The sequence below is a fragment of the Mixophyes fleayi genome, chromosome 2, assembly GCF_038048845.1.
Source record: "Mixophyes fleayi isolate aMixFle1 chromosome 2, aMixFle1.hap1, whole genome shotgun sequence".
NCBI classification, from domain to species: Eukaryota; Metazoa; Chordata; class Amphibia; order Anura; family Limnodynastidae; genus Mixophyes; species Mixophyes fleayi.
In genome coordinates this window covers 256,681,784-256,698,252 of record NC_134403.1, presented here as the reverse complement: position 1 = coordinate 256,698,252, position 16,469 = coordinate 256,681,784, and the positions used below count along the sequence as shown (strand labels likewise).

General features: G+C 37.3%; 1 protein-coding gene across 3 annotated transcripts; it reads left to right on the top strand.

Moving 5' to 3' along the window:
* The first annotated feature begins 996 nt into the window (after positions 1-996).
* On the top strand, positions 997-14,649 carry CSF1 (colony stimulating factor 1). Of its 3 annotated transcripts, XM_075195935.1 has the most exons (10): positions 997-1,303; positions 2,401-2,511; positions 2,608-2,673; positions 5,993-6,154; positions 7,097-7,268; positions 7,612-7,959; positions 8,749-8,876; positions 10,210-10,262; positions 10,389-10,425; positions 12,271-14,649. In XM_075195935.1, the coding sequence occupies exons 1-9, from the start codon at positions 1,301-1,303 to the stop codon at positions 10,420-10,422; spliced, it is 1,077 nt and encodes a 358-aa protein (XP_075052036.1). In that variant the 5' UTR covers positions 997-1,300; the 3' UTR covers positions 10,423-10,425; positions 12,271-14,649. The 3 variants fall into 3 exon arrangements, with proteins under 3 accessions (XP_075052036.1, XP_075052037.1, XP_075052035.1); XM_075195936.1 differs by lacking the exon at positions 7,612-7,959; XM_075195934.1 differs by having other exon boundaries at positions 7,612-8,876.
* Positions 14,650-16,469: the final 1,820 nt, after the last annotated feature.

Here is a 16,469-nt window from a genome sequence, read left to right as displayed (position 1 = left end):
TGCCCTCCGCAAATTTATTAAAGGTGCATCGCAGCAGATATCATGGATATCTGCTGCTTTGCACTCCTGATCGTTTTTGGGAGCAGTCACCATTCAACAGAATGGTGACTGCTCTGGCCGCAATCTAACAAGTCCCGAAAAAAAAAAAATTCCGGGAACTTGTCTTGATAATGTATCATCCGAATTGAAGAAATCCACTGCTGTCAGCTCTGCTACAAATAGCAAAGCTGTACAGCGCATGTGTGGAGGGATCACATGATCCCTCCCTGTCACTCAGCGTGCTCACTCTGCAACGATAGTTGCAGAGACAGAGTGGGGACTTTGTGCGCATGTGCACTGCACATGCGCAATTAAAGGAAGAAGAGGAACGAAGAGGAGATCCCGAGACAGCGCATCCGAAGAGGGGGGTAAGTGTGATTTTTTCTATCACAGAAACAGCAGTTTTTTGGAACTGCTGTTTCTGTGTTCCCTTTTTAATAAATGTGAGAAATAGTTCAATCCTTATCCTTGCGATAAGGATTGATAACTGTTTCTCACTTTTGCCGATTAATGATAAATGTGCCCCAAAGGTTTCTCCATTGTTAACCATTTTAAAATAGCAAAAAGCAGTGGAGTCTTTTGCCAGTATTTACTTCTTACACATACTTATTCTTGTTAAAAAGACCTTAAAATGTACGTTTTATTAGTTTTTTCTTCAGATGCATGTTCTGATTCATGTCTGTAAGAAGATAATTGTTGCTCTGGCTGTATAGATAGCCTTTTTTTCCCAACAGTAACTAGAAATAAAGACGTTTCCAATAGTAACTATAAATGAATAAAAAGTTATTCAGCGGCTTTGCATTGAGAAGTGGCCAGTCAGAGCACAAGAGAGTAAGTGTTTGGCTGCACTCCAAGGTGGTTTCCGAGAAACCACATGCCTTGTCTTGAGGGTGGGAGCCGAGCGGCTGATCCTTTATAAAAGAACGAGCGGAGCCGAGAGAGCTCAGTTCATCTCACACACGATAGAGGGATACAAGTACAAGTTATGTACAGGACCTCTGGTAGCAGATAATAAGTCAAACTGCGCAGGCAAGAATCATTTTACACTGCAATCACAGAAAAACTTCTTGTTAGTAAGGGCTCGGATCGCAGGATAAGGCTACCGTGTTTTACAGCCGCATACTGGATTAACAGATTGACAAGAAGCAAAGTAGATTGCGCCATACATTTTGGAAATCCCCGCAATTGCACGCGGTTCCCAGGATTTGGATTGAGTTACCTGTTTGAAATCAGAAGAGCCCATCAGTCCCTGGAAGCAGCAATGGTAAGAGCTGGCACACATTTGTGAAATTCTGCTGGTGGCGGGTCAGCCGTAATACTTGTGAAGACGTTTACATTTTTAAAAAGCGAACTTCCACAATCATCTATGTTCTTTCTACATATGTGGTTGTCGGTGTCATACGGGAGCAGTCAGAGTAGAGGGCGCATATCAGGAGTAGCACACCTGGCACGCATCATACACGCATGTATCATGCACTGCTCCAACACCAATATTGCAGGCAGCTAGAATGTACAGTAATCACAACTGTGATCATATAGATATACAATATACGTGATCTGGACTACAATACTCACGATCACACAAATCGATGCGATTTTATACAATTTAGTTATATACTGTGTACTGTAGGTTGCATAGAATTACTGTAATGGATAAAATGCACTATTTTTTATGTCATTTGTAGTACTTTGATCTTCTTGATTTGCAGGCAGAATTTAGAACAACTAAGGTTTCCATACCAAAAGTACAAGTCTTATGAAATCAGAATACTTGTTTAATATATGAAGTTACTCAGTGCTGCCTGAATTGCCATCAGTAGCACCCATCAATATGAAGTCCCCAAATCCACTATAATATCCAACATCAACACCTTTAGATATTTTGATATCCCAATGCATCATGCAGCAGCTGCAGCTGCACATTTACCATTTTTTACCATTTATCACTCTGGAATGTAAGCTATCACGGGCATGTGTCATGTCTGTCTCCCTTGTATGACCCTGTTGTCATGTTTTAGGATGAATCCTCCACTATCACAGCTAGCTCATGACCATTCATGGAGGCATTATTATGCTTAAATTTGCACATGTCAATGTAATCTGTCATTATAATTATTGTACTCATATTTGTCATATCTGTAAAATGATTGCTCGGTGCTACAGGATCTATGGCGCCTTATAAATGATGATGATTATGCACGTGGTATAAGTGCTTGGGGGGCTTTACATATTTGGTTTAGATAATAATGATGATTTCTGCATATAAGAATGATCTGAAACCGATCAACATTTTAATATGTTCTGTGCTCCACATTATGAATATAAGCTGCATGTTCTATAAAGTTTGTGTATTCTTTCTAGGCCTGCGCATTTTGGATCATTGTGCTCATCTCCTTGTTTGGAAGGTTCAGTGCTACGCAGGAGTGTTCACCTTCTGTCACTGACAAACACCTGACATATCTGGATAAATTGGTAAGTCAATGACTATAAGGATGTATAGGAAAATTGGAAGAAATAGTGATGTATTTATTACTGCATATTAAATCCTTGCAACTATGTCTATTACAGATTGATGGCCAATTATACTCTTCTTCATGGACTATCGCAATAAACCTCTTAGTAAAAGGACCATTGGTAAGTGTTATTAGCTAGAATGTAATAAGTCTGTGTAAACTGCAAATTGAGTATAAGGTTTCTTGTGTGACATTTGTGTATACTTTACAAAGAGCTAGAAATACATTTGGTGGATATAGCCAGTGGTCAAAGTGGGCTGGTGTCTAAATTTCTACTTCCATCATTGGATATAGTGATAAGTATTTTAACAAAAAAGTCAGAAAAACTATGCAATTAACATTATGATAAATAAGCACTGAAGATGTCAAGTTCAAGTAGTTAATATTTACAAACTGAAAATAAATGAACCCCTGTTTAATAAATTCAACTCCTAAAGAAATGAACAATATGGTAAGTGCTGCTTGACCAGATCTTTGTTACATGCAGAACTATACAGAGAATATTTAGTCATTCAAATCATCTCTGACCCAATGGAACTTACAATCTGTATTCCCTACCACACGGGCACACTGTGGTTAATTTTGTCAAAGCACAGTTGACCTACAACTATGGACTATGGGAGGAAACCAGAGCACTCAAAGGGAACTCACGCAAACATGTGGAAAACACACAAATTGCAGATTGGCTGGGATCAACTCATGGCCCTAGTACTGTGAGGTAGACATGATAACCACTTTGCCGCAATGCTGTCCGTACATTTGTGCAAATAAAGAAGCAGTGCTGGTCTGCATTTTTGTAGTTCATAGCTGAGTATTACAGTTTTCAAACACAGGAAGGATCAAGAATACTTGCATTCCAGGACTTTCCTATTGGGTAGACTAGATGGGACAAGCGGTTCTTATCTGCTGTCAAATTCTATGTTTCTATGTTTTTATTTGAAGAATGGTCTGTTAATGAGAAATATTCATTCACAGAGATAAATGATCTCTATCAAAGGTCTAATCAAGCTACATTTTCATTGTGGTGAGCACTGCCTGGTTCCATAACAAGAAGAATATGTAGGGTGTTCATATGTATTATAGACTTTCAAACTTGCAGCCCCATGATCAGATGGGGCCTTTTAATAATAATTTTCTTTGCCCCCCCCCCACAGTCTATGACAACCTCCATAGACTATTGTATGAAATATTATTGTAATTGTTTTCAGCCCAGGCAAACATACTTGTAAACATGGCTGAATAAAGCTGGAAGGCTGTACAGGCACTTATTTTGGTCCCATAAACTTTAATGTTAAAAATTATTGTTAATAGTTTTCCAGCATGTCATAAGTTTGAGTTCAATTTCTTTTTTGATCTACAAAATAAGCACTGTTTGTAACTTCTATTGAGCCTGCTTCATGTAAATATTTAGATAGCAATGACTTATTAGTAAAAGTCTGTGTGAGCTTTTACTTTCTGAATTTTTGTCTCAGAAATCTTGTTTCAGGTTTCCTGCTTCAGTTTGTTATAATCCCTTCTTATACCCATAGTTTATTTTCACATTTCTCATTAGAAATGTTTGTAAACACATGGGTTGAATGTATTTTTCATGCTAAAAAGACAACAAAACTTTCCCTTGTCCTATTTTGCATTCATTATTATTTATTTAATTTGAGTGTAAACTGTTAGGTTTTTCTTCACACTGTGTTTATGCAGTAAAAAAAACAATGACATTTGACTAAATAAACAAGTGGAAAGTGTGACTGCCCCTGCTTTGCGTTGCTGAATTGTACAACACAACAACTTTCGTTTTTCTGAATTTAAAAATGACATAGACTAAACCCCATAATACATAAAGTAAAAAGCACAAAACTATTTTTCCCTTCTTTAAATAGTGTATTAGTGTATATGGTAATTATAGTCTTAATTATATTGACTAAAGGAGGAGTAATAGGGGGCAATTCAGTTGGCCGCGATACTGTAAAATGTAATGCGGTCTGCGCACTATTACAATTATTACGGTAATAGTGTGCTTAAATACCGTTATTACGGTAGTTTCAACGCCAGCTTTTTGCTCGCAGCTCCCTGAGCAGTGAGCAGAAAGCTGTGTTAAATTTACAGTAATAACGATAATAGGTTTAGCGCGGTGATACTCTGGGGGAATTGAATTCCCACCATAAAATTAGATAGCATCAATAGACTTCAACAGAACAGTGATATGTTCAGTTTACCATGAAAAATGTCAGGACACATGCTAGACATAACAAATTATAATCAGTGAAACCAAGGTGTGTTCTTTTAAATTAATGAAATGTGTACAAGTGAATAAAATAATTTGAGAATGTGCAGCCAACACAATTAAAACCACTCTGTATGTTAAAAACAAAAGAAAAGATAGTCTAGTGCTTTGAAACAAACCACAATGTGTCAGCATATACATAAGTAGGAGAATTTTGTGCAAAATATAGCTATATTGGGATAAGGTCACTTAAAAGTGTCAATGCACCTCTTGTAGCTGAGTCTCACCTATAAGAGATGCCTTGACATTGGCAGGTGAGTTTTTCCCAATATAACTATGTTGTGTACTAAATTCTCCTATTTATGTACATGCTTGGCATAACACACTAATAAAGTTGGAACAAAATATATTTCAGACTTCATAGCACACTTCTTCACTTTGAGAAAAAGTAACAATAAACATAATGATACATTTTTAAAAACTGGTACAAAGGAAAAGTATTGTGTTGCCCATAACAACCAATTGGATGCTTGCTTTGATTTACTAAACCACCAGGTTAGAATCTAACTTTTTTTTTCTTCGTACCAGTTTTCATAAATGTCCCAAAATACAATAAATATTCCATCAGTATGACGTCCTTAAAGGCTGTTATTTTTGTACGGGTTCTCGGCTGCTAATCTCTGTACATTATTTTACTAATGGACCATCTCTTCAGTCTCACTTATTATTAATATAAAGGACATTTCCTGTTTAGAGAATACCCTTTAAAAAATATACCTCACTCTTCATATATAATAATGAAGATCCCTTCATGTAGACTACTTTCTTTTGCAATAGAGAGTGCCACTGCAGAGTTTGAGTCCCCTGTTAGGAGGGTCTGATGTGCAGAGCTGACCACAGTGGGGTATTTCGCCTCACTCTGTCAAGCCGCCACATTATTTCTGTGACATAGTGACTATTTGGTTCTCCTTTCTGGGGGCATGACTTCTTCATGGGTCCTCTCAGCGCAGAAGAGAAGGAACCCCCATATACATGATGTGAATGAGTTCTCTGTGCAGCGCTGCGGAATTAGTGGCGCTATATAAATTGATGATGATGATACAGATACAAGGAGAGGGGATTCATTTTTAAAAGGAATTTCCTAAAATGGAAATTTCATATAAAGCATGCATACTTGCTGATAATGTTCCACTCTTTAATTGACTATGATTCTTACTTTCAGACAGACTATTGCTACAATAAAGGAATAGTGCACCAACTATCGTACCTCTTAGATAATATGACATTTAAAGAAAATTCAGAAAGCCAAAAGCTCAAAGTGATTCTAGAGGACCTGTACACAGATGAAATCGCAAGTTGCACCATTAACAGTGACATAGAAAAGGTAAGGAAGTAAACTACTTTGAAGTATTCATATAAACCTACTACTAAACCAATTCATATGTTTTCTTATTGCTTAAGGCATCTATATTGGTGCACTTATCAAATCAGGTTACATTTAAAGAATAAATAAAGCCACTATGCGATTTTAATATATAGCAAACGCTGTGTGTTAATTAGCAGAATAATATACATAATAAATGATTATAAATAACATACAGAATTTATGGGGCTGCTTATTCTTAATTACACAGTGTCCACCATACCATCTTCCAAACCTATGCAGCAGATTACATGTTAGAAATGAGGAGTCTCTACATTAAAGTAGTCAGAGCTTAAATTAAACTTTTGCAGGCTTGCTGGGTAGCAATGCACTGTGTGGAAAGATTGATTGAAATACTTAGTGATTCAGCATTTTCACCTTTATGAGATCTCATTGGGACACTGTCCTAGAGATGTGGGAAGGGGTTCAGTTGTCTAAAGTGGAGTTGGGAAGTAATACTTTACTTTTTAACAGAGCTACAGTGAAATTAGCACTGAAAAATGTACTTTATCACACCTCTGAACTGTCCCAATCCTTGTGCACTGTCACACCTGCTGGGGTTGTTGGAAGATATGTCCCACTCATCGCTGCTCTGCACTGGTAGCGAGCGGGCGCCACAGGCATCTGCCAATGGTGTGTGGGGCAGTACAAAGGTGTATTCTGGGTAGGGAAAGGGTTAGGTGTAGCCTAGTTCTTCTAACGTACTAGGCTAACCCCAGGAGTGCATAGCCACATCCTCACGGGATGTGATCACCCCCCGTTGTGATGTGGCCATGCTCGCATCCTGATTCCAGGAATTGGAATATCTTGAGGTATAATTTTACGTCCATGATCCATATCTGAAAATGTAAAGTTTGGTGTTTAGCGGACATTTTTCTTTAATTCAATCTTATATTTTGGTAGGCTGACATCATCAAGTGCTCACAAACCATAAACTTGAGTCCTGCTGAGATCTTGCAGAGAGTGAAGCATTCATTTCTAGTAGCTCGGGATTTCCGACTAGATCTTGATATCGACAAGGAATGTAAAGCACTTTATGGAAAATGTAATGACGACAACAACAACACTACTAAAGGTAAGACTGTAATCAATACTGTGCATAAACAAAGATCTATCACACATCTCACTGTTTACCACATGCTTTATATGTGCACCTGAATTGTTTTGCGTCACAGGGGTTTGTTGGCTATATTGAACTTGTGAGCTCAACCTCTACTAAATGCTTTTTTGTCTCAATGTCGGTGTGTCATGTAACTTGTCTGATTTATATTACTTGAAATTTCCAGTATGTCTAACATAACTGGGGTGTGTGTAGCAGAGAATCCACTAACCACCTGTATGGCACTGTAGCATGTGTATGGTGTTATTACAGACCATGGCTTCATCGAAGCCTCTCCCTGTCTCTCTAAATCTTGCAGGTTCCCAATGTGCATGTCCTTCCCCAACAACAGTCATTACCCAGAAGTCTCTAAGTGGCTTGTCAGAATTTAAGAGCAGCACATATTCAACAAGCTTTCCCCACCATACGACTACCTTGATAGAGGACATAAGTGGCACTTATCCGCACAAGCCATCAAGTCCTCCGAAGAACTCAGAGGGTATAGATACTTCATCAGTCATCTTTACAAATATGCCAACTGAACGTCAGCCTCTGACAAACATCGTGGATCATTCATATGCTGCTACCACATTGCAACCTGGGCCTAACACAGAGTCTTCACATAATACCATGGATCTTACACTCCTAAGCACAGAATTTCCAAAAGGTATCACTCAGTCACTACACACAACTATAACCCCATTCCAATATAGTGCAGTTTCCCAGCAAGTCAATAAAGAGCCTTCAAATTCAAATAGAGAAGGTTTACATTCTAAAAGAGTGCCCCCTACCACAGAGGGTCCAACCACCAAAACATATTCTCTCAAAAATGGAGACTTATCTTTTGTCACGAAACCAGTTGGTGAAATGCTGGATACTACAGAAAGTGATTTTGTTTCACACAGCTCAAAAGTGCCAATGTTTCAGAAATATGTTTCCAGCAAGGAACCTGACATAGAATCTTCATCCAGCACTGTGACAAAAATACGACGATCTCTTGTAGATGAGGATGAAACTTCTAGAGCATTTATGAGAACTTTTACACTGTCCACGGCTGACAGTGGTACAGACCTCCCCTTTCTAAGTTCACTTCATGCAAGTTTCCCATCCATTGGAAATAGCTTGTCTACCTCTGAATCCCCCCAGTCTGTGTCACATGAGAAAGGGACAGAGGACAGGAACCTTGGTTGGGCTTCCTACTACCTTTCTTCTAGTACGCTTTCTGCTCCATCTCCTAATACTGGACTCTCTATGTCGTCTCCTGGCTCTGGAGTCCAGCCTCTACTATCAGAGGTTTCTCAGCAGCATCCAGCATTAACAGCGCATAAGGGAGGGTACACACACAACATTCCTGCACAGCAAGAGGTAGAGGTAGCTGCGTTCATTTCTGAAAACAGGGAAAACAGCTTTGCCGGTCCCAACTACGGCTCTAATCTGCTCCCTATCATTGAAACAGAGCAGCAGCATAATGGACGAAAGAAAGAACCCAAGGAATCCAACCTTTTCACCATCTTCAACATCATCTTAACCATTGTGGGACTACTGTGTCTATGTGGCCTACTCTACTACAGGTATCATTATCGGGTGAGTCATAATTTTATCATTTTATATAAAATACAGAGGGTGTTTGTGTTGCATAAAGAAGCCAGCTATATATGCATTTGACAGATTATTTTATGGTATATGTGAGGAACATTTTCCCCTGACAAACTATTGTATTACAGGTTCTTATTAAGCGCTATTAAATTCAATACAATGAGAAGAGCTCCAAAAATCTATTTTTTTTTTATTCCTGTCTGAGTAGTTTATGATTTCACAGAAACCTAGAATTACACCATTTCCAATGAAAATGGTCTATTTCCTGATGTAGCTCACTCTGCAAATAAAGATATATGATATCTAAACTTCAGCCACCAATCAGATACTAGCTTTCATTTTATAGAATGTACTAGATAAATGATAGCTAGAATCTGATTGATTGTTATAGACAACACCTCCACTTTTCCTTTATAGAAGTCTTAGTACATATACTCCAAAGAGTATTGCATGGATAAATGCAACTCTGAAATTTGCGCGCAATTTTTCTGCCAGATTTCGCTATCTGTTTGTCTCCATCTTGTCCAGTAAGGTGTTGCAAAATGAAAAATAGCTGATATTGGTCCAAACTGGAATGGATCGAATGGAGGAAAACAAATATTACAATCTGGCAAAATATAATAGTATAATTGTGCTTTACAATACCATTAACTTTCCATCTCTACATCATTTTTTTAAATCTGTTTTCTTTTGGCTTAAAATTACAATGCAAAAGGCTAAACTACTGGTATTTAACTTTTTTGATGGATTAAAAATTATAAAATTAGTGTTCAATGTGCACACAGCTCATTTATAAATACTTATAGTAGTCTGTAATAAACTGACTACACTTTTCCTCCTTAAACTTTTTACCAATCCCACTTTTTTAATACATTGATAATTACAAAAAATGTCCACTAGTATACAGCTTTTATTTTTGTTTACTAGAATGTACACCGTCGCCTTTATTTGCACTGTGTACAGTTTGCAATCTAAAAGATTGAATAACTGATTTAAAATAGAAATAGGTAAAACTAAAAATATATAGTTTGAGTTGTAGCTTAGTGTAAAAAAAACTGTTGTTCCACAGGCAGGAACTGTCCTGATTTCTTGTCACTTGCTGCTGAGTGCTGTCATATTTCTGTGAAAGTCAGTCACACAACCGTCGTCACTGACATTAATCAAGTAATAGCCAGCCTTTTTGGCAGCAATGTACTGTATGATTTTTTAAACTTGCCCCCCATTACTGTCTAACATAGATTATAAGTATATAAACTAAAGCATGAGAGCTCATCATTGTAATGCATTTTAATTTGGTGTCATTTTTATTTCTGCATAACAGTTATTAAAAAGACGACTACATAGAGATCGTGGCCTGCAGTTGCCTGAAGAGAGGTAAGCTTTGTCTTTAATTTATATACTCCCCCATCCACCCTCATTTTATTGTGTTCATTTCATCATACCTGCATTCTTTCTGCCATACGTCAGTTTTGGCACTAACTTGCCTTCTCTTTTTTTTAGGCCCTTACAAATACCATTAGATGAAATTGTGTAGCTGGTAAGTATTTTACCTTTTGTGTTGGATTATTCAAAGGGGTTGTATAAAACAAGATGAAAATTTGATATTGTATTGTTTGGCCACTTATTTCTATTTTAATGCCCCTATCTTACACCATGGAATATTCTGTGTATATCACTTAAAGTGTTCTCCACTTTTATTAATATATCATACATGTTCTTTCATGCTCTCCATAGAACCACATATTGAGGTAGGTCCATGTGTTAGCTGTCAGTCATGTTCAGGTTGCATAGTAGCCTCCACCCCCCCTCGCTTTTGCCTGTGCATCAAAGGGAAATCCTCCACCAATCACAAGCATGCTCTCACCATCCTAAGTCAGATACATATTTGCTGTAAACTTAGGAAAGAGAGAGCTTGCAGGTGATTTGTTGTGGGATTTAAATTTGTGTAGGGAAGGTGGAGATACTGTGTGAGCACAGTCTGCTCTGTGAACAGGCAGTGCTGAATCAGAGCACGACTGACAGCTCTGAAAGAAATAATATGCGATTCTATGAAGAGCCAACATGCTAAAGAGGTTGCTGATGGGTAGAGTTTGAAAAAGGAAGTAAACAGAAATTAACAGGGGCAGATAAGCAAAATTAGCAATTCACTATATATACTGTATAAGTAAATATCTATGAGATTAATCAGTGTTGAAAAATGGTGTCTTAAAATCATACTTGCCAACTTTTATAATCTCCCCTCCAGGAGGGGAGGCATGTGTATGGGATGTGGTGCAGAAAATCGCATCATTCAGGCTCTGCCTTCTATGGCAAAATGCCATGATTGCATTATGATGCCATGAGGTGGGGGCAAAATGACGCAAATTGCTGCGAATCTCATCATTGAGCCCCCGTCCAAACCACTTCACTAGGAAGTAGGCAGGATCCAGGAGCAAGGCCTGCTCTCTCGGGGGTCTGGGATAACTACCAGAAATTCAGGAATGTCCCAATATTCTGGGAGAGTAGGCAAATATGCTTAAAATTTTATTTGACCTACACATTGCACTCTTGACACTAATTGATTTTTATATAAATAATTAATACAAAAAACTATATGTTGTATAATCAAATATGATTTATTTCCAGTTTGAAAAAAATCAATTTCTTTACATTTTTTCATGGTTGTTTATTTCAGATATATTGAATACTATATAGCCTGCTATTAATCAATAGACCCCTTTCTCATGTGATAAGGCTGATTATTAAAAAAATCCCTTGTCGCCATAATTTATCAAAAACGAATGCCTGGGCAGTTGAGCGATATTCAGTAGTCCCTGAAGATTTGTGCATGTGTGAGCTGGCTAGCCATGATTATTGGTAAATAGACTTCTCCATGTCAGCAGTAGACCTAGTTCTATAAGGCGAAGCGAGAAATAGCCCTGTTGCCTGCTAGAACACCCACTTTTGCTGGCGATTGAGCTTTTTGCCCTTTAATAAATCGGCCCCATAGCCTCTAGCTGTATCTCCAAAATCCAGCAATAAATCCTTTATATACTAAACAGTTTAAGACAATGGACATATAAATGTGCTTAACACCCCTTCTTGTTTATATTCGTTAAATCTAAGCAAGATATATTCTACTCAGACGCTATAAAATCAAAATTGAGAAATGAAGAGCATAAATGTTGTTGTTCCCAATTCCTGGAGCAGTCAGACTGCAAGGACCTGGCAATAAATAACTCCATGCTATGTTCAGACAGGTGTGTTGCGCAAACTTCCACACAAAGGCCTTTGAGGAAAGCTAAGTTCTAGGCTTTGCTGGTTGAGTAAACAAAGTTTACAGCATTAAACTGTTAACTCTTTCTGCTGCAGAAACTTATTTCAAACTACTTTTGTTTTATAGGCCTGATTTACTAGTTTGAAGAAGGGATTTCTAAAGGCTGTTGAACGCCAACAGAGCTCATCTTGCCTGGATTGCACATGAGATGAGAATTTCTCTATCAACTGGTGTATTGTTATCACTTCTTGTCACCTATGAGGTTAAAACATGTAAAGGAGACTCACCCTGCTTGTTACTTAGCCGGAGGCTGACTTCCTTCATGAGCTAGACAAATACCTGAAAAATTATTTCCGTCCAAGGGAATCACAATTTTCATGTGAATATTGCTTACTCTATAGTAAAACGTTTTCTATTGGCATGGCCTTCCGAAGGAACAGACTGTGGATAGCAAAAAGTGCCTCATATGGGAATTCTTTGGAAGACTGATAATGTTCCAAATAGACAAGTCTAATGAATGCCGTGTATACAGCTATTGGTTTTTGTAAGTGCGAAATAGAAGCCTGATCACCCCAGTCCTGCATTTCTGTAAATACAATTTTATTTACTCTGTTAATGGAAGCAGAGTGTTTGTACAGATAAGATGACTGGATAATAACTTTTGGTAGAGTTGCATAACCGAACATTTAACTGAGTTGAAGGAACGTGGGTAGTTTTACAGTTGTTTATGGAACATTGTAATAGGATAAACTGGACATCACTCAAATATCTTTGCTCTTCAAGCTGCCTTTATATTGTGTTAGCCATTTGTTTCCTGGATTATTTGTTCAGTTATTTACACTTCCATTTACTTCCTTTTCTGCTAACTCCACCCCAATGAGTCTAGTCTTATGATTACTGCCAAGGAGAGTGGGCAGAGAGATACAGTACAAACCTTCTATACATGATATGTCATTGTCTGGAGGGGAATGGCATGTTAACTGCAAGTGTTAATTTTTGTTTCTAAAACAAAAGAATGTAATTGATATTTGTGTTTACACACCAATGTAAATGTATATAAGCATGGCATCTTACAAGCTGGCATAAAAGATAACACTAACAGAGATTTTATTATGACGGAGAGAACATTTGTTTTGCACTTCAGTAGAAATGGTAATCTTAATTTCCGTGATAACACAGTACTATGATTTTTCCCTATTAAATTCTACACAACAATTTTGCCCAGTACATTTCACAGTACTTGCTGTCTATGCACCATGGAACATTTATGACGTGCATTTTGCAATAAAACTGATACATTAACTGTAGAGAGTACTGCACTTATCAGTCAGCTCTGAGTTCAATACATGCTACAGCTGAATTGCCCTGTCTTTCAGCTCTCTGATAGACAAATTCACATGTAGCAGGGAGCCCTTTGGATATCATTGTGCACAGATCATCCAACCTGTTTGATGCCATTTGTCGTGCAATTATTAGAAATACACCAAAACAAATAGACTAGCACTTTGCTATTTAAAATATTAATGTCAAATTGTGTTATGTTATAACTTATATACACCAAGCTACAATGTTTAAATGAAAAACAAATATGCTTCAATGGCAGTATATAAGGTTTGCTTTTATCAGATATTTAAAATAATGCTGAAACCGTTCTAAACTGCCATAAATTGTAGACATTGGTTCATTTGAAGGCTAATTCCTTAATCCAAAATGGAATTGCATAACATGAAATAAAATACCTGTGCTCCAGCTAAAACCCCAATTTGGTGGGTCCCTTGATACCTCTAATATTCCAGCACATTAGATCCTCTCCTAGTACTGCTTGAAGAAGAAGGGCGTTCTCTGTTCTAATCAGATGGGAACAGGGATGCCCATGGGGTAGGAGCTTCAATAGACTGGTTATTTTGAAAAAGCCAGCTAAAGCAGTAGAGTGGATCTCCTGTGCTGGACCCTTGCAGACTTAAGGACACCTGCCAAACTGGGGTATTGCTAGAAATCGAGTAAATAAAATTGTATTTTTTTTTAGTTTTTCTTTCTTAATTACACCAAAACTACATTTTAGCTTTGGTGGCATTAGCCTTTAAATTCAAGAGAGGATGGATTATCACTGCAATAGAGGCCTTCATTTAGGATGGGGAGACAATATAATCACTTTATGAGTCAGCAGATCTATTGTTAATAACAAAAGGCAGTATATTTTTACAATTTATTATAACTTATTAAAATGACTGTAGTTTCCCTTTAAAGAATCCGCACTTGGCTACAAAATGCTGTCATTAATTTGTAATTAATGAGATTCCTCTGAGAGGTTTAGCTCTTTCTGTGCTGGACACAGAATTCATTCTCTGAGTTTGTTTATGTGTGTTTTGTTTTTTTTTGTTTTGTTTTTTTGGATTAAGAGCCTTTTCTAAAGTATTTTTATATTTTAACGTGTGTATATTTTTAAATATGTTTATTTAAAACAGAGGAAAACTTGTATATTTAATAAATGTTTTTATATATGTATTTGGTGGTTGTGTTTTTTGAACTGAATATGTTTCTAAAAAGAAAACCAAAAGTATATATTCAATATATGTTACATATATAACCAGTGTAATTCCCACCCATTACTGGCCTGGTCTGTTTTTTGTAAGATGTAAATGTTGAAGTTGTTTCTGTAAGTGTTGCCTGTTTGTTACATCTGTAATCTATTAGTGAGATACAGACGATTCAGTGAAGATAAGAAAATAGCAACGATTTCAACATTCTTGGAATTCTTTAATTTACAAACATTAGATTTATGAGGAGAATGATTATGGCAAAAGGAAAAAAATACTAAAACAGAAAACAGAGGTGTTAGGGTGTATATTAAGAAATATTATATAATACAGTAGCAGTAAAAATGAGTGTACACAATAATCTTGGTAAATTGAAAGTATAAAAAAATGTAACCCTATCCCCATTGTAATAGTCATGTGGATCCCATATCTGGAATTTCAGCAATTTGAGAGATATGGTTCAGCTTCTAAGATTCTCCAGGGACACAAGTACAAACTGCTCTATGCAGGGTTGTCAGTTGAAATATGATTGTGTCAAGTCTGTACTATTACTACTTTAAACAGATGTAAGCTCACTTTATAGGGAGATTATAACATACTTGCCCACTTTTTGGACCTATCCTCCGGGATCTCCTAGATGTGAATCGTGTCCTTGCGCAGTGGTGGTGAGTCTGATGTTGCAAATTTCATCATCAAAGCCCTGTCCACTTCATTTCATGAGCAGGAGAAGCGGTATCAGTAGAGTGGCCTACCCTTCCAAGAGTCCAGGAGGACTCCCTGACATTCGGGAGCTTCACAGACACTCCAGGAGAGTAGGCAAGCATGGATTATGAAACATTACTTATTTAGAATTTTAAAGTTAAAAAACAAGCTAGTACTAATCCATTTCAATAGTAGTGTGTCCAGAAGACATATTGTTCTGTTAAATCTATGGCTGATATTTTATTTTAACTTAACTGAAGAGGTAAGGTCAACCTGGCCTTATCGCAATCTCCCCCACTTCAGGATCCAGTGCATCAAATAAGTTCTTTCCACATGCAGGCTTGAAAACACTTACACACATGTACTAAAGATGCAACAGGTTAAGCTGTGCACACGCACAACTGATGAAAAGAATGGATGCAGGAAAAAATAATATAGATTTATTAATTTATGCCTCTATACTTTATGGTTCACAAAGCACTGGAATATAGCGTATCACTGCAGTATAAGTCACTTATTTGAGATTGTAGAACACACATGGTTGATCCCGCTGATTAAGGATTTCCTTACTAACCCTGCTGATGCATGGTTTTCCTTTCTTCCTAATAAATAATCTTAACTTTAGGGCACTCCCGTGCTCTCATCATCATCAGCTATTTATATAGCGCCACTAATTCGGCAGTATCCATCTCACTCTAAACTTGTGCTCATCTGTAATTATTGTAGGTAATCCTGATCTCTGCATCAATTAGGTACTTTTAATATAGTAAACTTGCTCTACCTAGGTTCATACTCAGATTTTTCTCTCTCTAGATCTCTCTCTTGGTCTATGAAACGTCTTTTATTCCTATCTCTCTGTTTCAGCACCATTACTTGCTAGAGTTGGAAACCTTTCACATTCCTCCTACTTTGAGCTTCACACACTCTTACATCACTAGGGACAAAAAGTAATATTTTTGTTTCACCAGATCACACCTTATTTTCCTAAAAGTTCCTGACTTCTCTAAATATTGTGAATACTTCAGATGTTAACTTTTGTGACAGTGTCATTGGGAAGGTTTTCTTCTGACCACTCTCATGCAGATC